Genomic DNA, 20,217 nt, shown 5'->3' on the forward strand with positions numbered 1-20,217 from the left:
GGCGGGGAGATGTCCAGCAGGTGAGGGGGTAGACAGAGCTGTCCAGCCCCAGTCGGGCCCGGGATTGGCACCTGGCGCGCGCGTGTGTGCGTGTGCGTGTGCGTGTGCGTGTGTGTGTGTGTGTATGTATGTGTGTGTGCGCGCGTGCGTGCGCGCGTGTGCTGTGCGCCTTATTTTTTGTTAGGGTTTGAAGAACCACATTCGGTTCTTTACCGTATTTTTTAAATTTGACGTTTTCAAAATTGGCTTATTAGAGAGTGGAGACACCGTGTGATCGTTCATGCAGCGGCTTCCCTCCCCAGCTTCGTGCATCCTAAATTCTTCCTCCTTTCTCTGCTCTCCTCCCCCCAACCCGCCTATTGCCTGCCTCATTGCTCTGTGCTCCCCCATGCTGGACCAGTCTGTGTTGATGTGCTTGCAAGGTCACTTCCTGGGGAGGAGGAGGAGGAGGTGAGAGAGCCTCTTGTGCTCACGTCAGCAAAGATGTCATATCGCTCTCCGGTTCCTGTGGTTTTACTATGACATTTTACCCCCGAAGAGGGACGAATCCAAAGGGTTGGTTAACGAGGCCATTTGCGGAAAAGACCCCAGTAACCTAAAGAAACGTCTGTGGGTTCCAAATCTGCATCTGGATGGAGTGGAAGGTGATGTAGGCCTTCAGCAGATAGGTATGCATTTTGAGCTTGATGCCTTTGGAATATAGGACCTAGGAACCAAGGGCTCCCTGTGAGTAAATGTGGTTGAGGCAGGAGGCAGAGTCTGAGCTTGGGTGGACTTGAAGACAGTGAGTTACAGGTGGTGGTAGAGGATTTGTGAGGAGGGGTGAGAATGGGAAGAAAAGCCTTTGTTATCTCTGCAGTCTGAATAACCAAGAGCAGTGGCTGTTGATGAGACAGGAATCTATCCTATTGCTAGTAACTGGAATAGTCACAGGAGTCCTTGTGGGAGGGAGATGAGCACTGTAGAGTGTGATCATTTGCTTTTAAGCAAATGCTTCTCATTGGCGAGGGGCTGGGATCCCACTAAGGCTAGATGCCTAGTATTTTAGTAGAAGAAGCTTCAGGTGTGATCTTTGAGATTTGGGCAGGAAAGGGTTCCTAGCTTTTAATGTAAATATAGATTTCAAGGCCTAGCCTTGAGATCTGGTCCTATAAATCCTATATATTTTAAGACACAGCAGGTCCTCAAATAATGTCATTTTGCTCAATATTGTTTAGTTATAACGTTGATGAGGTGCCATAGGAACTTAACTCTTGTTTATGTCAATTAGCCTATGGCAAAATTGGTTTCGTTATATACTGTTTCACTTAAAGTTGCAGAACCTGATGGCATTAAGTGAAGACTTACTATACTTTGGCTCTCACCCTAGGCATTATCCACATAATTCTTCTAGAATGAATTATGCTTTTACACACCTCCCATTTCATTTCTGTTCCTCTCCCCTTCTCATTCTGGTTGGGAGGAGCTCAGTTAAGCTGTGTAACAGCGCCCCGCCTTCTGCAGTATGCTCATGGCTCCATAGCAGAGGAGAGAACCAGAGGACCTTCTGGGTGGTAGTGATGCCTAGAAATGAGTGTATGGGTGCTTGGAAACTTGGTTATGGTTGTGTGGAAAGGAGATAGCTCTGTCAAACTCCAGAATTAGGACAAAGTGCAAACCAAAGAAGATAACATAATAATTAGCAGGTGCTGTCAGAGGAAGAGGTGTCTCCAAATTCAAGGAGAGTGAATTGTATGGGCCCTGGCCGATGCTGGAGTAGCAGCTGCTAGCACTGTGAGGTCACCAGGCAGGGGAGGGGCTGTGGCTCTGCTATAAATAGTACTGGGAGTCAGTCACTATGGAGATAAAACTGAATCCTATTACCTGCTGGTCCTCTATTGGGAGCAAGGGAAAGGAGGGAGCAATATTTTGAGGATTTGAGAGATGTTGCAAATAGGTCTCTTTTTAAAAAAAATATTACTTTTTAAAATAAACTTTTATTTATTTTAAAAATATATTTTTATTGATTTCAGAGAGGAGGGGAGAGGGAGTGAGAGGGAGAAACATCAATGATGAGTGAGAATCATTGAACCATTGCCTCCTGCACGCCCCCTACTGGGGATCAAGCCCACAACAGAGCATGTGCCCTTGACCAGAATCAAGCCCAGGACCCTTCAGTCCACAGGCCAACGCTCTATCCACTGAACCAAAACAGCCAGGGTGGTCTCTTTTATTATTAAGTAAGGAGGGGAAGTAGAACTTCTCATTATCTGTATCAAGAGTACCTTAAGCATACAGGAAGTGTGGATGTCTGTGTGTATAGTAGTGCATGCAGCCGCAAAACAGGGACTAGTGTTGAGTGTGTGTAGTGTAATGAGATTCTCTCTGTGTGTGTAGTGAACACGGTCCTAGTGTGGCTATGTACAGAGCACAGAGGTGGACTTCTGGAAGCACTAGAAATAATCTTGAGGTAGAGTTAAACATTTTATTACAGAAGTGTATGGAAATGAATTATAATTAAGACCCTGTAAGCTTTTCCTGACTTTTGGACCATGGTTTAGAAATTCCTCTGAGCACCTCTCCCTGTCCTTGCAGAAATCCTGTTATTTCTGCATCTAACTCCTAGTCTCTGTAAGATATAGGACAAGGCCCCATCTGTGTGTATTGTATTACTGATTCCAGTCCTTGGACCAAAATAGAGTAGAAAGACTATGATTCAGCACCAAGGGCAGAGCCAGTAGCAATAGCCACTGGGTCCCTTTTTTGCTTGAAGAGGGAAGAAAACTGATCTAGACAAGGAATTGGAACATAGATATTCTTCATTTGAAATTGCACAGGGTAGAATACCCAGCTTTTGTTATTGTCTGAGAACAATGAACTATACACTATATATACTAGTTTCATATCAAGCTGAATGCAGAATATTGGAACAGAATAAATGTATTTCCATCTAGAGCAGCGGTTCTCAACCTGTGGGTCGCGACCCCTTTGGGGGTCGAACGACCCTTTCACAGGGGTCGCCTAAGACCATCGGAAAACACATATATAATTACATACTGTTTTTGTGATTAATCACTATGCTTTAATTATGTTCAATTTGTAACAATGAAATTGGGGGCCACCACAACATGAGGAACTGTATTAAAGGGTCGAGGCATCAGGAAGGTTGAGAACCACTGATCTAGAGCTCGGAGTACAGGGGAGTGCTGATTAGAGAGTCTGGTTTGATCCTGGATCCCCCCTGGAGCAGTCCTGAAAATGAGTTAATTTTTGTTACTGTAATGATTGAATCCAGATTAGACTAACTGGTTCTGTTTTTCAAAAACAGAGAGCCAGGGGCAAGGCTGAGAATGAACTTGTTTGTAGGGATGGGGAGATGGGCCATTATTTATCCTTCTCATTTGATTCCATGAGCTCATAAGCCTAGGCTGAACTCCAGGCTGGGAAAAGTGTCGGGTTCCTTTATCTTTAGTGCTGAATGGAAGACCTCACCTATGCCTCTGGCAGGGATGAAGCTAGCAGGGCTGAACTCCTTAGGCACAGCAATGGATCTTACCAGTACTTTCTTCCCATTAGCCTTGGATTTTCAGATAATAACAGAATTCCCCCTGGGAATGCTGACTCCTTGCTTGGTGCCTTGAAGTTTCTCCGAGATGAACTGATGAACTGGAACCATGGTGCAAAAGAAGAAGTTCTGTCCTCGGTTACTTGACTACCTAGTGATTGTCGGCGCCAGGTAACCAAAACGAGAATAATTTTTGTCTTGTCGTCTGGGATAGCCACAGATTCCTTCCCCTTTCCATTTCCATGTTGGTTTGCATATCTTATCCTTATCCCACTGTTTTGCTCTGATGGGAGCATTGATGCCTTTGGAAAAACAACACAGTCAGGTGGATTGAGAGTAGAGGCCTGAAGGAACAGAGTTGGAGCAAAACTCCTCTTAACTAGCATCTTTCTGTTCTTGAGCAAATTTGCTCTGTGTACCCACTTTCCTTGTTTCGTAAAAAGGGAAAGTACCTACATACTAGTATGCTCTGTCTATTATACTAGTATTAACATACTAGTATGCTCTGTCATTGGCTATTATACCTTGAAAAGGTGTGAGTGATCATTTAATTGTTGAAATTTTTCTCTCAGTTCGGGATAGGTGTCTTCATGACAGTGCCGGCCTCGTTTAGCCTACCGGCTAAATGCAGCCAAGGTCTTGCAGTTAGTTACTTGATCCAGTATAGCGTCATGAACTTTATTTGTAAACTCTGATAGCGCATCCTACTCCTCAGGCTGCTGAATTGGTCTTTCTGTTCTTCAGGCACCCGAGCAGTGACAGTGTGGCCCAGACTCCTGAATTGCTTCGGCGATACCCATTAGAGGATCACCCCGAGTTTCCCCTGCCCCCAGATGTCGTGTTCTTCTGCCAGCCTGAGGGCTGTCTGAGTGTGCGGCAGCGGCGCATGAGCCTGCGGGATGATATCTCTTTTGTCTTCACCCTCACCGACAAGGACACCGGAGTCACGCGTTATGGCATCTGTGTTAACTTCTACCGCTCCTTCCAGAAGCGAATGCCTAAGGAAAAGGGGGAGGCTGGGGCAGGGTCCCGTGGGAAGGAAGGACCCCGGCCCACCAGCGCCTCAGAAGAGGTTGGCACTGAGAGTTCGGAGAGTGGCTCGTCCCTGCAGCCGCCCAGTGCCGACTCCACCCCCGATGTGAACCAGTCTCCTCGCGGAAAACGCCGGGCCAAGGCGGGAAGCCGGTCCCGCAACAGTACTCTGACTTCCCTCTGTGTGATCAGCCACTACCCCTTCTTCTCCACCTTCCGAGAATGTCTGTACACCCTCAAACGTCTGGTGGACTGCTGCAGTGAGCGACTGCTGGGCAAGAAACTGGGCATCCCCCGAGGCATACAAAGGTATGGTTTGCCGCTGGTGCTCAGAGAGGTGGAGCATTTTCGAGATGAGGTATAATTGGTCTGTGAGGGGCATAGGAAATTTCTCTAAAGCCTGAAGTCCATCAGACCTTAGTCCTTACTAAGCAAAAGACTGCTGCTGAGTTAGACCTCCTATCATGATTGTGTTTGGATCAATGCTGAGGAATTTGATGTTTCATGGTGGGCAGGACAGTGAGTCCCACCATGTGTGCATGATTATACTTGCTCTCACTCTTGTCCCTACCCTGTGGTCCTAGCTGAGCTCAAAGGGTGGGCTTTTCCAGTTGTCATCATTATCCCCTTTATGGTTACAGTGGGTTGCAGTAGGGTATCAGCCCCTGGTGCACATGTGTCTGTTTGCTGCTCTCTGCCCCCAGGGACACCATGTGGCGCATCTTCACTGGATCGTTGCTGGTGGAGGAGAAGTCAGGTGCCCTTCTGCATGACCTTCGAGAGATTGAGGCCTGGATCTATCGATTGCTGCGCTCCCCAGTGCCCGTCTCTGGGCAGAAGCGAGTAGACATTGAGGTCCTACCCCAGGAGCTTCAGCAAGCTCTGACCTTTGCTCTTCCTGACCCCTCTCGATTCACCCTGGTGGATTTCCCACTGCACCTTCCCTTGGAACTTCTGGGTGTGGATGCCTGCCTTCAGGTGCTAACCTGCATCCTGTTAGAGCACAAGGTGAGAGGGCCAGCTTTCTAGACCTTTGAAATATGGCAGAGGCTAAACCATGAGCTCTTTGAGGACAGGGACTATACCCTTTTCATCTTTTTCTCTCCGGGGGTAATAAGATGCCAGGTATCTACTGAGTAAGTACTCAGTAGATGTGGGTTGAATTAAGGTGCTGTATCGTGTGGGATGTATTCAGTGGACTTGCCACTCACCTGAATTATCTTTAACTATACTGAGCTAATTCTCTGGAAATATCAATAGTTCTATTCCAAAGAGTGATCCTGGGATTGGGGGTACAAGAACTAGGAACATAGGGAGTGATTCGAGAGACGACAACTACAGTGCTTGGATTGGGAGGTGCAAGGTGGGGTACAGAGCAGTGTAATTGTGGAAACTATGCTCCTGGAGCCATAGGCAGGGTGAAACAAACTGTAGTGTTGGAAGTTGTATTCTCATAAACCTTACGCTGTCGAGTGATTCGTATGACTTGTGGCAGGTGGTGCTACAGTCCCGCGACTACAACGCACTCTCCATGTCTGTGATGGCATTTGTGGCAATGATCTACCCCCTGGAGTATATGTTTCCTGTCATCCCACTGCTGCCCACCTGCATGGGATCGGCAGAGCAGGTGCGTCTCAAGGCATCTTCTGTCTTTGTCACCTCTGTGTTCCAGCTCTGCCCAGCTCTAGGGGAGAAGGCTCAATGCCCAGAGAGGTTGTAAATCAGTACTGGTCTGCTTATGTGTCTGCAAAATCTGACCGGACTTGCGCTGGTCTGGTGGTAAAACCTATGCTGTTTATTTTTATTTGTCACAGTTCATGTTAGCAACTAGAGGCTACTGACTGCACCAGTGCAGATATCACTTAACATGCAGAATAGGGACTGGTGCAGTTCTAAAGTCTGAAAAATTCTGACTCTTGAAACTCATCTACCCTCAAGGGTTTTGGAATAGGAATTGTTTCCTTATCTAGAAAAATCCTGACTTGATAAGTGATCACAATGGGTGTTTTTTTCTCATCCTCTTTATCTGTTCCCAGCTGCTGTTGGCCCCAACCCCATACATCATCGGGGTCCCTGCCAGCTTCTTCCTCTACAAACCGGACTTCAAAATGCCTGACGATGTATGGCTAGTGGACCTGGACGGCAGTCGGGTGAGGTTCCACAATAGGGTGGTGTCCTCTTTTTTGAGATTACTCCCAGCAAAGTCCTGAGTTGGTGGTGATTTCTATTGTGTGACTCATTGAAACAATTTTTTTAAAATCCTGCTTTCATTTTATTGGTTTAATAGACCCTTTTTAGGACTCCAAGAATTACAAGATTTAGTGTTGCCAGAATTAAGTGTTCCCCCGCATCTCAGATCAGTGGTGGCTGGACAATTACATATGGTGTGGATCAGCTAATTGTTTTCTTGGGGGTATAGTTTCTATCAAGAAACTGTCTTTCAGTACAGACTTTTAAAAATGCATATTGGGGATAGAGCCCGCAACCCAGGCATGTGACCATAATGGAACCCAGGACCCTTCAGTCCGCAGGCCGACGCTCTATCCGCTGAGCCAAACCGGTTTTGGCAAAAATGCATATTAACATTCTGTAGTGTGAATATAAACGTTGGTAGGAAGCCCTTATGTGTTGATTGTAAAAACTAGAAAATACAAATAAGTCTAAAGAAGTAAATAAAAACCATAATCCTATTACCTAGAGATAGTCATCAATAACATTTAGGTGTGTATGTGTATCATACACATGTGCAGATGGATATCTCATGTATGTTGGTATCTAATGTATGTATTCACATACAAATGATATAGTGTATATACAACTTCCTATTCTTTTTGCTTACCCTTATGTGAGAGAAACTCCTAAGGATTTAGCTCTAGGGTCATGCCTTTTATCTTTTTTCTGGTGCAGGTGATTGCCCCCACCAATGCAGAAGTGCTACCTGTCCTGCCAGAACCAGAGTCATTAGAGTTGAAAAAACATTTGAAGCAGGTAAGTGAAGAATGAAGAAAAGGAAGGGGAGTGGTGGCTGCTGCAAGACTGCTGTTAGGCAGACAGCTATTGAAGGAGCCAGTTTCCTTGCAGACGTCAAGTAGAGTAGATATTCTTCACCTTGGGTGGGCTTAAGAGGAAGTGTACCCCATTTCTGAGGGGGGTGCAGGGTGAACCTCAAAAAATGGCTTTTCAGATTTCTCCTTATTCATTGTATGGCCTCCCACCCTCTGATACTTATAATGCTGTACAAAAACAACCCTTCACTTCCAGTTTCTTGTCATGTCTGCTATTCTTTTTTTTTTTAATCCCTACTCAAGGATATATTTTTTATTGATTTTTAGAGAGAGAGGAAGGGAGAAAGTGAGAGAAACATCAGTATGAGAGAGAAAGATTGATTGGTCACCTCTCTTACACACCCCGACCAGGGATCGAACCTGCAACCTTGGTCGGTATGACCTTCAGCCAGCTGAGCCATCCGGCCAGGGCACGGCTGCTATTCTTTATGGCCTTGGACCGTTGTCTCTCAGTCTTGTAAGGAGGGAGTTAGGACAGAATGGATTTTTAAATGTTTTCTTCTTAAATTGATCCTTAGGTCGTCCCTATAGCATCCTTTTTAAAAAAATTCCTTTCTTTGCGTAATCCCTTAACTGCCTTTCTCATTGATTGAGCTTCTTCTGCTGAACACAGCATGTGAAGGTAAACCCTGACAAAGCCCATTCCTTTGCCTGCCGTGTGTTACGTGTGTTACGCAGGCCCGGTAGATACCAACCACTTAGGAATACCTGCTCTGACATGAAGAACTCTCTCTAGTTGATGTCCGAGCTGCGTAGCAGTACCTCTAGATCAGTGGTTCTCAATCTTGTGGTCCTTTAAATACAGTTCCTCATGTTGTGACCCAACCATAAAATTATTTTCGTTGCTACTTCATAACTGTAATGTTGCTACTGTTACGAATCATAATGTAAATATCTGATATGGAGGATGGTCTTAGGTGACCCCTGTGAAAGGGTCGTTCAACCGCCAAAGGGGTCGCAACCCACAGGATGAGAACCGCTGCTCTAGATGATACCTGCTTGGACCTAGATGATTCATTTGGTATCATCCCCCTCACTTGCCTCATCACTGCTGATGTAATATGACACCTTGTTACTGCAGTCTAGCCTGGTGAGGGTTGCAAGTTCAGAACGTTCTTGAGCTATAGTCCTTTGCTGTTTTCATTCTCGACGATTGCTCTAGTATGCCTAATAAGATGGAGGGGTTGCGGATGGAACTGGACTTACCATGTCTGTGGGAGCTAAGATCCTTGGGCTCGTTGATCCTGTATCTGCGCCTCTGTGGTCTGTGGCCAGCAGCACTAGCCTCACCTGGGCTTGGTGGAAGTGCAGAATCACCTAAACCTATTGAATCAGAATCTGCATTTTAACAATATGACCAAGTGAAACCTATGCTCATTGACTTTTAAGGAACTCTCCGATCTAAACCAGTGGTTTCAAACTGCCCTGTGAAGTCTACTAGGGGTTGATTTAGGTTGCAAGTGCCAAACGCGTGAGGCTCTGGGTTCCTTATGCCCTTCAAAGAACCTGAAGTTTCAGTTGTTTATATTTCCACATAGATTTCCGTTGAAAAAAATAAGCTTTCATGGCTAAACTAAATTTGAAAGCTATTGCCCTGAATTTGATTGCGTTGCCTTGAGCCAGGTTGGCTTAAGCTGAAGATCTGTAGAATACACATTATTTTCTAAAGGTTAAAATATTTTCTCTAACAGTTATTTCAGACTAGAGGCCCAGTGCACAAGATTTGTGCACTGGGGGTGGGGTGGTCCCTCAGCCCGCCCTTCGCTCTCTGGCAGTCTGGGACCCCTCGGGGGATATCCCCCAAGGGGTCCTAAGTGTTGCTGCAGAGGCGGGAGAGGCTCCCCCCACCACTGCCACCTTTGCTGCGCTCATGGCCCACCAGCGGCTTTTGGCTGAGGGACACTCCCCCTGTGGGAACCCACTGACCACCAGGGGGCAGCTCCTGTGTTGAGCGTCTGACCCCTGGTGGTCATTGCGCGTCATAGCGACCAGTCATTCCTCCGTTCAGTTGATTTGCATATTTTATTATATAGGATGAAGGCTTGTTCCTAGGAGATGAGATTAGCCAGCTGCCCAGGATTCTGCCTTCAATGAGGAATTTCTTGTTGTTCTACAGGCCCTTGCCAGCATGAGCCTCAACACCCAGCCAATCCTTAATCTGGAAAAATTCCATGAGGGCCAGGAGATCCCTCTGCTCTTTGGAAAGCCTACAAGTGACCTGCAGTCCACCCCTTCCACGGAATTCAACCCACTCATCTATGGCAATGATGTGGATTCTGTGGATGTCGCAACCAGGTACCGACCAAGCAGACTAGACAATCACGACTCCAAAACTGGTCTCTGCTTACACAGAGACCTTGGGGCAGGGTACTCCCCTCAGCAAGAGTTTCTTTGTATATAAAACGTGTAATACTGGGTTATATTTGCCACCTTAGTAAAAGCAAAGAGAAGGAAGAGTTCATCATTCTGTCAGGAATTTTAGGCCTTGAATGAAGAAGAGGATTGATGATTCTTTAAGATACTTACCCCCTTGATGTTGGAAGTCTGTTAACTGATGGCTTTGGGAGGTGATCTGAGACTTTGGATCGTAGGAATCGTCACTCTGGAAGGTGTGGGACTCGGATATCTTGCCTCCCCTTTTTCCCCAGAGTGGCCATGGTCCGTTTCTTCAACTCCCCCAACGTGCTGCAGGGCTTTCAGATGCACACACGTATCCTGCGTCTCTTCCCTCGGCCTGTGGTAGCTTTTCAAGTTGGCTCCTTCCTAGCCTCACGTCCCCGGCAGACTCCTTTTGCTGAGAAATTGGCCAGGACTCAGGCTGTGGAGTACTTTGGGGAATGGATCCTTAACCCTACCAACTATGCCTTTCAGCGAATTCACAACAGTGAGTCCCCTACCCTCTGCGCGGCCCCACCTTCAGCCTCTGTCCTTCTGATGGCTCTTCCCTTGGCGTTTTCCCTTTCTTGGGCCTGCCCCTTCCATTCCTGTTTTGCTGTAGACTTGCTCCTACCCTTCTTTTATGTTTTGCTAAGTCTATTCTTTTTCCTCTTTGGGTAGACATGTTTGATCCGGCCCTGATTGGTGACAAGCCAAAGTGGTACGCTCATCAGCTGCAACCCATCCACTATCGCGTCTACGATAGCAATTCCCAGCTGGCTGAAGCGCTGAGTGTGCCCCCAGAGCGTGACTCTGACTCTGATCCTACTGATGACAGGTGAGCAGTCCCTTATGGCAGCAACACAGTATGTAAGGGCAGGAGGCTCTCACTGGCCCTTACGTAGCACCATGGAAAAATCTCATAGATGTTAGCAGCATTTGAAGCCTTGGGTTATATTTTGGTTGATTGGTTATGTATCAATAGGTTTTTATTGATTTTAGAGAGAGAGGAAGTGAGAGGGAGAGAGAGATAGAAACATCGATAAGAAACATCTACATGATTGGCTGCCTCCTGCACGCCCGTTGCTGGGGATTGCACCCGAAACCCAGGCATGTGCCCTGACCAGGAATCTAACCAGCAACCTCCTGATGCATGGGATGCGGTTCCACTGCTGAGCCACACCAGCCAGGCTTGATTGTTTTATGTTAGCTTCCTTATTTCATATTGTTCCCTGGCCTTGAGTTAAGGGTGCTCCTCTTTTTATTTCTCCCAATGCTGATGGTTGATTCTTTTCTGTTTTGTTTTTATTGTATGCTCTTCACTCTGCAGCGGCAGTGATAGTATGGACTATGGTGACTCAAGCTCTTCCTACTCCTCCCTCGGTGACTTTGTTAGTGAAATGATGAAGTGTGACATCAATGGCGATACGCCTAGTGAGTGTATTGGAGAACTTGGCCAGCTCTGGGCAGGGTTTGGTTTCTGGGGTGGTGTGGTCTGTACCTGCACCCTTGGGTTTTGGCAGATGTGGATCCTCTGACGCATGCAGCACTGGGGGATGCCAGTGAGGTGGAGATTGATGAGCTGCCAAGCCAGAAGGAAGCCGGGGAGCCTGGCCCCCACAGGGAGGACGCTCAGGAACACCCCCCACCGCACTCCAGCTCCAGCACCACGGCCAGCAGTGGCTCCAGCACTGTCATCCACGGAGCCAGTGCTGTAAGTGAGGACTTGGGGTGGAAAAGTGAGGACTGCGGGGTGTGGGCCCCACCTCTCTTAGGAAAGCTTGAGTGAAGCTGTGGATTTAATTTGCTTCTTTCTTCACCATCTTCCTATCTTCCTGACCATAGACCCTACAACTTAGAGCCTATAAGATATAGTTTTGATCCCAGAAGATCACTGGGTTTTTGTTCAGGGATTAACTAAGATCCCTCTTGCATAGTTTGTGGGGACAGAGAACGGATGTTACAGAGATCTTTTCTCACACATTTCTTAGGGTAGGAATCTGACAGGCCTGGCTTGGCCCTGCCAAACCAAGACTATGGGAAAGCGTCACCGGGCACCAAGTGACTACTTTTCATTTGATATGGACTGTAGGAACCTGCTGACTCAACAGAGATGGATGATAAGGCCGCAGTAGCCATCTCCAAGCCCGTCCCTCCCGGGCCTCCCAGCATCAGCAAATCGGCCGTGGACAGGCGCCAGACAGAAACTGGAGAGGGGTCAGTGTGCCGGCGAACCTTCGACAACCCATACTTCGAGCCCCAGTATGGCCTTCCCCCTGAGGAAGATGATGATGACCAGGGGGAAAGTTACACTCCCCGATTCAGCCAACATGGCAGTGGCAATCGGTGAGAGCCCAGGGAGTCCTCCTGGGCGGGTGACTGCAGGACCTCCCTGCAGTGGAGCTGGGCGAGGGTTGATCGGCCTGAGAGGTCCCAGTGCCCTCGTGGTCCTGCCGTGTCCAGAGGGTGGTGCTGCGATCTCGGCATTTAGGAATCATGGGAAGGGCATGGCGACTGCAGTGTAGCATCAGGCTCACACACCCAAGGTCACCTTGGGGCTCACAGGTGCCACTGTGCATTCAAGGGCTCAAAAGCTGCTGCGGCCCAACAGCTTGAAACTGGCAAGCGACTCAGACGCAGAGTCAGACTCCCGAGCAAGCTCTCCCACCTCCACCATCTCCAACAACAGCACCGAGAGCTTTGGGGGCATCATGTCTTTTGCCAGTAAGTGCTTTCAGCTCTCTTCTGCCTCTGTCCCATTTCCTTCCCAGTAGGGCTTGGCCACGGCAAAGGCTGGGTTGCATTAGCAAGCCCCAATTCAGGTTGTTTGGTGATACTCAACAGGTATTTTCAGGGGAGGTCAATAAAGAACAGGGACAGGTTAATCATTGTCTTTCTGCCTGGAGGGTTCAGCCTGTTTCAGATAAGGTAGTGGGTCAACTGAAAAATAATCATTAGATTAAGAATTACACACTTGTAACACATACTTTGTGGAAATATTCTGGTCTAATATCTTCTCTGTCTGGTGAAGGGCTTTTTCATGAACATGTTTTGAAATCTATATGAGGTTGACTTTCCTGCATAGAGATTATTTCCAGCAATGAGGGAAGGGTGGTGTCAGAGAAGGCTTGAAGACAGCTTCGGGACCAGAGAAAGCCAACCTAGGGGATCATTGTGATTGTGAGTTTTGTCAGAAGCCGGGCAGGGGCAGCACCAACTTCAGACCAGAAGCACATGAACTGCCGCTTTCGTGCCCAATTGGCAGCTGATAAGAGACGTGGATATTGTGAGGGGAGGGAGTCGGAGCGAGTTGTTACTGGGTTTAGTTTGCCCTAAGTTAGCCTTGGCCCTTCTAATGTAGAGCAGAAGCACTGGGCTGTTGGGAAAGGGGGAAGGTGGAGATGATGAACTCGTCCTCCGAGCATGAAACTTTGATTCTTTATTCCCGTAACTCATTGCTCTCACTCTCCCCACACCTGGATAGGCAGCCTATATCGGAACCACAGTACAAGCTTCAGTCTTTCGAACCTCACGCTGCCCACCAAAGGTGCCCGGGAGAAGACCACGCCCTTCCCCAGTCTGAAAGGTAACTGCAGCCCTCCTCTTGCCAAGCCAGGGTTCTCTGAGAACGAGTTCGGGCCCATGAGTGCTTGTCAGGCCCTGTGTATGATGAGCCACTTGATCTGGTGGTTGCCCCTCATCTCACTTCTCATGGCTTTCACTGCACATCGTGGCTCTTGCTGGTTTTCAGGTGGAAACTGACTTGGTAGCTAAAGAGAAGGCCCTGTTATATCCTTTAGGATAATGGCAACTGTGGGATGGCCGCTGCTTCGGGGGAAACATTGTCAGAGGTCCATCGTTATCATGGGGATCATCCAGGGCCACCACTTACCTGCCAGGTTCCTGCTGTGTGAACTCGGGATGAACCCCATCCTGGAGCGATGGCCCAGCAGGGGGTCGTTGTGGAGAGCCTGGCACCGTGAAGTTGCTTTATGTTTGGAGCCTGGCAGCGTTTATTGAGTAAAAAAACCTCTTACTTTGGCTTCACGTCAATTTAGGGCCAGTTCGTGGACCCGGTGGTATTGGCTGGCTTCCAGGGGCAGTTGAGACCTCACTTGGTTTTCATTAGTGATCTCCGCCAGGGCGAGGGCCCTTCGGAATTTACTCTGACTTTGGTTTGTTTCCCCTGGTTATTGTGCTGATCTGTAATCATAGTGGAAAGCACAGTGAGAAGCAGCTCCATGTATTTTTTTTTTTTAACTGACCTCTCTTCCAAGTGATTAAAATCGTCAGAAATCTGAGGAATGCCCTTTGGGTGGGGGATGGGAACATAGGATAGATGGGCAGAAGGACATCAGAGCTCGTGGTGTAGGGCACTCCTGAGTGGACTCAGCCATGCTCAGTAGGTGAGGGATGGAAAGGTGTTTCATTTGATGCAGTTGAAGAGAACAATGGAGATGCTTTCATTGCATGCGGTGCTTCACTTCATTTGCTGCACTTGTCACCCCCATCCTCACTCCTCCACCCCACTTCCCATGACAGCATCTGCAAGGGGGGTCTCTGCCCTCCGCGGCCCGCAGGCCCTCTGGACCCTGTGCCAGATGTTTCATGACAGCCAGCATGTGCCTGTTCAGTACCCGAAGACTCCTGTGTCATTTACCCTGCATCTGGCTTTGAGAGGCCGTAGTCTTAGGGATGGTCTTTCCTAGAGCTTGGTTGTCTCCTGGTCACTTGGCTTCCAGCTCTGAGGTGCCTGAGAATCCAGGTTCTATGCACCAAGCTTTGGGAGAATGCTCAGTTTATCCGACTTACAGCTCCATTGAGGGTTAGGGGGTTGTGGTATTGTGGCGCACCTACTAATTGTGTATTTTGTGTCCCAGTATTTGGGCTAAATACTCTAATGGAGATTGTTACTGAAGCCGGCCCCGGGAGTGGTGAAGGTGGGTCTTGCCCGTGAGCTGTGCATGATTGTTTTTTTCCCTAGCATCTCCTGTGTCTGCCTGAGGCCATCCTCCTCATGGACCAAGCAGATCACACGCTGACCTGCCTGCCCTGTCCCCCGTGAGGCCCGTGCTTGCCCCTGGGCGTGCTGCTGGTGCATGCGGAGTGGCCCGAGTTTCCATCCCCACCTTCTCCACATTGCCATGGCTGGTTTCTGCCCCTGTGTGGCGCCCTGGTGCCATCCTCGCCCAGCCCTTCTGGGGAGTGGGTGTGGACCATGGCTACCAGGGCTGTGCCGACACTGGCTCCTGGACTACACTAGTGATGTCTCTCATTCCACCTCCCCGTTGCAGGAAACAGGAGGGCCTTGGTGGACCAGAAGTCATCTGTCATTAAACACAGCCCAACAGTGAAGCGAGAACCCCCGTCACCCCAGGGCCGATCCAGCAATTCTAGGTACTAAATGGCAGAGCGGCTTTAAGATTCTTGGACAGAGGTAGCGATTCCTGTACCAAACTTTATGGATGCTCAGGAGTGGGAGAGAAACTTGCAGCTGGGTGGATGAAGTTATTGTCAGCACCTCCCATTAGGACTCACTCCCCATGCAGCAGTAATAGCTCAAGTGCTGAGAGAGTGAGGCAGCGATGGTGGGTACTTGGGCAAAGCAGGCTGAATGGGGAGGTGGGGGATGCAGTGGACTGGGACATCTGGACACTTGGCTGGTGGAAGGTGGCATGCTCTGCAAAGGAGCTGATGACCACAGAAGTATGTCGAACCCACAGTGAGAACCAGCAGTTCCTGAAGGAGGTGGTGCACAGCGTGCTGGACGGCCAGGGCGTCGGCTGGCTCAACATGAAGAAGGTGCGACGGCTGTTGGAGAGCGAGCAGCTGCGGGTAGTCAGTGTTGGCTGGGAGCTGGAATCAACTGGGAAGAGGATGTGGACACCACAGGCAGTTTTGCCAACTCCAGCCCCTGGATTATTGTTGCAGGAGATCAGTCGAAAGGTGTACAAAGGGATGTTAGACCTGCTCAAGTGCACGGTGCTCAGCCTGGAGCAGTCCTATACCCATGCAGGTCTGGGCGGCATGGCCAGCATCTTCGGGCTCCTGGAGATCGCCCAGACCCACTATTACAGCAAAGGTAGGGATTGTGCCGGCGGGGCAGCGTGCCGTCCACAGCTCTCCCGCTTGTCTCTGAAGGAAAGAAAGTTGTCCCATGACAAAATTCCCAGAGCCAAGCTGTTTCCCACCAGGCTCTGGGATTTCATTTTCCAGGGCATGTTTATGTGCAGTGGGCGTCTTCCTGTCATGAAAAATAAGATGTTGTTTTTCTTTCCTTGCACTTCCTCCATCCACGTCCTCCTGTATTCCTGCTTCCTCCGGCACCTTCCCTACCCTGATTGGCACCCACTTTCTCCTATGACCTCTTCCTATATTCGATCTTTTCCTCAGAACCAGACAAGCGTAAGAGAAGTCCAACAGAGAGCGTGCATACACCAGTTGGCAAGGATCCTGGCCTGGCTGGTCGGGGGGACCCAAAGGCTACGGCACAGCTGAGAGTTCCCCAGCTGGGGCCTCGGGCACCAAGTGCTACAGGAAAGGGTCCTAAGGAACTAGATACCAGGAGTTTAAAGGAAGAGAATTTTGTAGCATCTGTTGGTATGTATCTCTGTGTTTGGTGTATTGGAGGGGTTCTGGTGTCTTAGATATCCCTCCGTCCTTTCAATCCATCCAGAATCCTGCCTTTCTCTTTCCCATGCTTTGCTTTCTAGAGACGTAGATAGACCTGTGTCCATTTCTAATGGTACTTCTTTATACTTCTCTATCCCTTATGCTTCATTTGCAGCCACCCCCACCCACATCTTCACATGGGAGATTTTCTTAGGGGGCCCAGGGAGGCCTCCTGCAGGGAGTCTGAGCTGTGCCCTGGGCCCTGTGTTTGTTTGCTTCTGGATTTCTTCACATGGTGGAGAGGTCACGTGAGCTCCTGGAAGCTGTGAGGAAGTGTATAGTTGCATCTTGAGGCAATAGAGTTCTGATCATCTGGGTTTCTAAAGCCAGTTTCCCCCCATCCAACCATTACACTGCCGTCACATTGGCTCCTCTGGGGTGTGTCCGGCAATCCCATTCTCACGGGTTCTGAACCTCAGGGTACAGGTTTCTGAGTCAGCTTTTCTTTAGAACTTTCCTCACTGGGACGTGTTTACATTCCATGTTTCTCGGTTCTCACTAAGGCAGAGCCTAGGGAGCTCTCTGGGTGTCACCTCGGTTTTACTCAAGGTCACGTAGGTTCTAGGTTCTTTTTCTAGTTCTAGGTCCCCGGGCTGTGTGCTTCTAACTGATGCCTCTTTGCCACAACCATTAGCAGTTGCCTTAGGCTTCCATGATGCTCATGAGGAACAGTGTCCTTTTCAGGCTGTTACAGTTCTCTAGCAGCAACATATTGTCGTAGAGGCCATCAGCCTGAAGTGATGTTTCAGGAAAAATAATGGCCTGCCCTCAACCAGGAATGTGACTTTGGGCAAATCCTCTCCCTCTCGGGGTCTCTGTCTCCTCATCTGGGAAACGAGGGGACTGGACCAAGTGGACTCTTAACGTTCTTCCAGGAAAACAGTCGCTCTGATCGCTGCTCTCTTCTTTACCCCTGCTAAGAGGCTATGCCTGACAGTCAATAGTCTCTGTTACCGCTACTGGATTCCCAGGTATCTGGCTAAGAATGGGTCTCTTATCAGGACAGGCACTGATTCTGAGGGTGAGCTGGGTTTTTTGGTAGCAATAAGGAGGGATGCCCACTGCTTGCATGAGTGACCTCGGTCCAGTCCACTGAATAAAACAGATCGGTGCTCGTGCTTCTGAAATCCCTTTGGCCGCTTGAGGTGGTCATCTGTCTCATCTGAAATCTTTAAAATGTGCCTTTGCCCAGCTCATTTGGCAGAGAGAGTGTGCTGTGGTGGAAGTTTAACCTCATCCTAAGTCGCATGATCTCAAGGGACTGCTCGGCCTCTCTAGGGTCCGTTTCCTCTGGCCAAGACCACGAAGCTCGGGAAAAGGCCCTCCAAGCTCTACGGCTCTGCAGGCTCGTTACTGCCCCGTTAGGTTAGGGTTAGACACTTGGAGTCTTGGCTCCATGAGTTTAATCCCCACAAAGGAAGATCTCTTTATCTCTTGGTTTGTAATCTTATGCCTGAGACTGAACCAACTCGGGTGGGTGGGTTTCCATTTCGTCTGCCTGACCAGCCTCTGACTCTGTCTGTCTTTCTCTCCTGCTTACATTGCATCTGGGGTAGAATTGTGGAACAAGCACCAGGAAGTGAAAAAGCAAAAAGCTATGGAAAAACAGAGTAAGGAACAAACGCCCCCTTCCCGTTCCCAAGTCTCCCATACCTGCCAACTCCCCAGGCCCGTTGGGGCAGGCTCCCTTTGTCAGCCCCACCCCAAATTGCTCTAGTGGGGTATTTGGAGGGACAGCAGGCAGGTGCTATGTGACTCAGGTGTGTGGCTCCTAGGGTGCGTCCCCCGCCCCTCCCCGCAGCACTCAGACTGAAATTGAGGCGTCTACTCAGTAAAGCCCCTTAGAACGTGGCTCTCTATTGCTTCCGAGTCGTCGGTGGGGGAACGCTTGCCTATTTCATGCCCCTCATTGGCTGATATCTCCCTCACCCATTAGAAGGCCTGTGGGCACAGTTGGCAGAGATGGTTGCTGTCCCTCCGTGTGAGTCTGTAGCTTCCCAGCTCTCTCCGGTGGCTTGCCGAGGCACGCTTTCTTGCTTTCTGTCATTCTGTCCTTCTGCCATATCATTGTGGGTGGGTGGGGAAAGGGGAGCAGATTTTATCTAAAATGTGGGAGTTGTAGGGTGGGGGTGAGCAGTGTCCATGGAAGTAGCTGGGGTTTCTTGATCTCATTGGGCCCATCCTTTTCTCGCCCCTTTGGCCGCGTTGGTTTGGGAAGCACTGAGTGACCTGGAGGCCCCGGTGGAGCTGCACCTGGGTGCAGTGGAGTGTGGTTTAGACGTTTGTTTGTGGAGCTTTTCTGTTTGGGGGCGATGTGCTCAGAATGGTCTCAGGTTAAGAAGGTGGCTGCAGAACCCCTTGAGACCAAGACTTGTTTTTCCTACTTGGGTCGTAAGGCATCTGGAGACTATTCTGTCAGTGGGGCCCAAGGGGGCAGTCCCTGGAAAGGTGATGGGGTCCAGGCCGCGCTGCTGCCCCACTCCTTCCCGGCCTGCCCCTAGCCTTTGTGTTCTGAGTAACAGACCTCTTCCCCTACTCAGGGCCTGACGTACTCAAACCTGCCTTTGACCTTGGTGAGACGGAAGAGAAAAAGTCCCAGATCAGCGCAGATAGTGGTGTGAGCCTAACATCTGGTTCCCAGGTGTGTGACCCTTATTGATAATGATGTGCTATCTCAAAATACTTCTTTAAGTTAAAACAAAAACCAAAGACAAGAAACCTTGAAACAACATAAATAGTCAATAATAGGGAATGATGACATAAGTATAATATATCCATGTAATATAATATTAGTATCCATTAAATATATTTTAATTCTCACCCAAGGATATGTTTATTGACTTTAGAGAGAGAGAGGAAGAGAGAGAGAGAGAAACATCAATGTGAGAGAGAAACATCAATGTGAGAGAGAAACATTGATTGGCTGCCTCCCATACCCACCCTGACCAGGAATCGAACCCACAACAATAAATGATGCATAAACTGACACTCCAACCAACCAAACTACCCAGCCAGAGCTCTGTTAACTGTATTTTAAAAAATTTAGTGACATGGGAAAATGTTGACAAAGGTTTATACAGTATGATTCCCATTTTACTTTTAAAATGTATATAGAAAAGACTAAAAGGAAGTAAACTAAAGACTTGACAGTGATTAATGTAAGGGGTCAGTTCATGGTTTATTTTTGTTTCCTTATTCTTTCATGTATTTTCTGTAGTGAGCATGTACTACTTAGTGTTTATTATTGTTCTTATTATGTAAGTCATATATATTTTATATTAAGAAAAAGGATAGTAGAAGGGTGGGGATGGGGAGAAGGAAGAAGATACAGTATTTCTTAGGGAAACTGGGAGCAGGTTGGACACCTCCCCTCGTGTGTCTGAGGCCCTGTGTCTTGTTTCAGAGGACGGACCCAGACTCTGTCATCGGTGTGAGCCCAGCTGTCCTGATCCGAAGCTCCAGTCAGGATTCTGAAGTTAGCACCGTGGTAGGGGAACACCACACTGGCATCTTGGTGGGTGGGGGTGG

General features: G+C 48.6%; 1 protein-coding gene across 1 annotated transcript in view; it reads left to right on the forward strand.

Moving 5' to 3' along the window:
* MADD (MAP kinase activating death domain) overlaps window positions 1-20,217 on the forward strand; it is a 37,345-nt gene that overhangs the window by 730 nt on the left and 16,398 nt on the right. The window contains exons 2-22 of the mRNA XM_006772333.2: window positions 3,556-3,715; window positions 4,289-4,885; window positions 5,281-5,584; window positions 6,072-6,203; window positions 6,613-6,726; window positions 7,484-7,564; window positions 9,758-9,936; window positions 10,290-10,525; window positions 10,699-10,855; window positions 11,348-11,451; window positions 11,541-11,731; window positions 12,110-12,363; window positions 12,602-12,741; window positions 13,502-13,603; window positions 14,898-14,957; window positions 15,312-15,414; window positions 15,741-16,099; window positions 16,411-16,617; window positions 18,246-18,299; window positions 19,230-19,330; window positions 20,093-20,203. Coding sequence (XP_006772396.1) covers window positions 3,654-3,715; window positions 4,289-4,885; window positions 5,281-5,584; window positions 6,072-6,203; window positions 6,613-6,726; window positions 7,484-7,564; window positions 9,758-9,936; window positions 10,290-10,525; window positions 10,699-10,855; window positions 11,348-11,451; window positions 11,541-11,731; window positions 12,110-12,363; window positions 12,602-12,741; window positions 13,502-13,603; window positions 14,898-14,957; window positions 15,312-15,414; window positions 15,741-16,099; window positions 16,411-16,617; window positions 18,246-18,299; window positions 19,230-19,330; window positions 20,093-20,203 — 3,648 coding nt within the window. The 5' untranslated portion in view covers window positions 3,556-3,653. The remainder of the gene's footprint in view (window positions 1-3,555; window positions 3,716-4,288; window positions 4,886-5,280; window positions 5,585-6,071; window positions 6,204-6,612; window positions 6,727-7,483; window positions 7,565-9,757; window positions 9,937-10,289; window positions 10,526-10,698; window positions 10,856-11,347; window positions 11,452-11,540; window positions 11,732-12,109; window positions 12,364-12,601; window positions 12,742-13,501; window positions 13,604-14,897; window positions 14,958-15,311; window positions 15,415-15,740; window positions 16,100-16,410; window positions 16,618-18,245; window positions 18,300-19,229; window positions 19,331-20,092; window positions 20,204-20,217) is intronic.

This window comes from Myotis davidii, unplaced genomic scaffold (assembly GCF_000327345.1).
Source record: "Myotis davidii unplaced genomic scaffold, ASM32734v1 scaffold265, whole genome shotgun sequence".
NCBI classification, from domain to species: Eukaryota; Metazoa; Chordata; class Mammalia; order Chiroptera; family Vespertilionidae; genus Myotis; species Myotis davidii.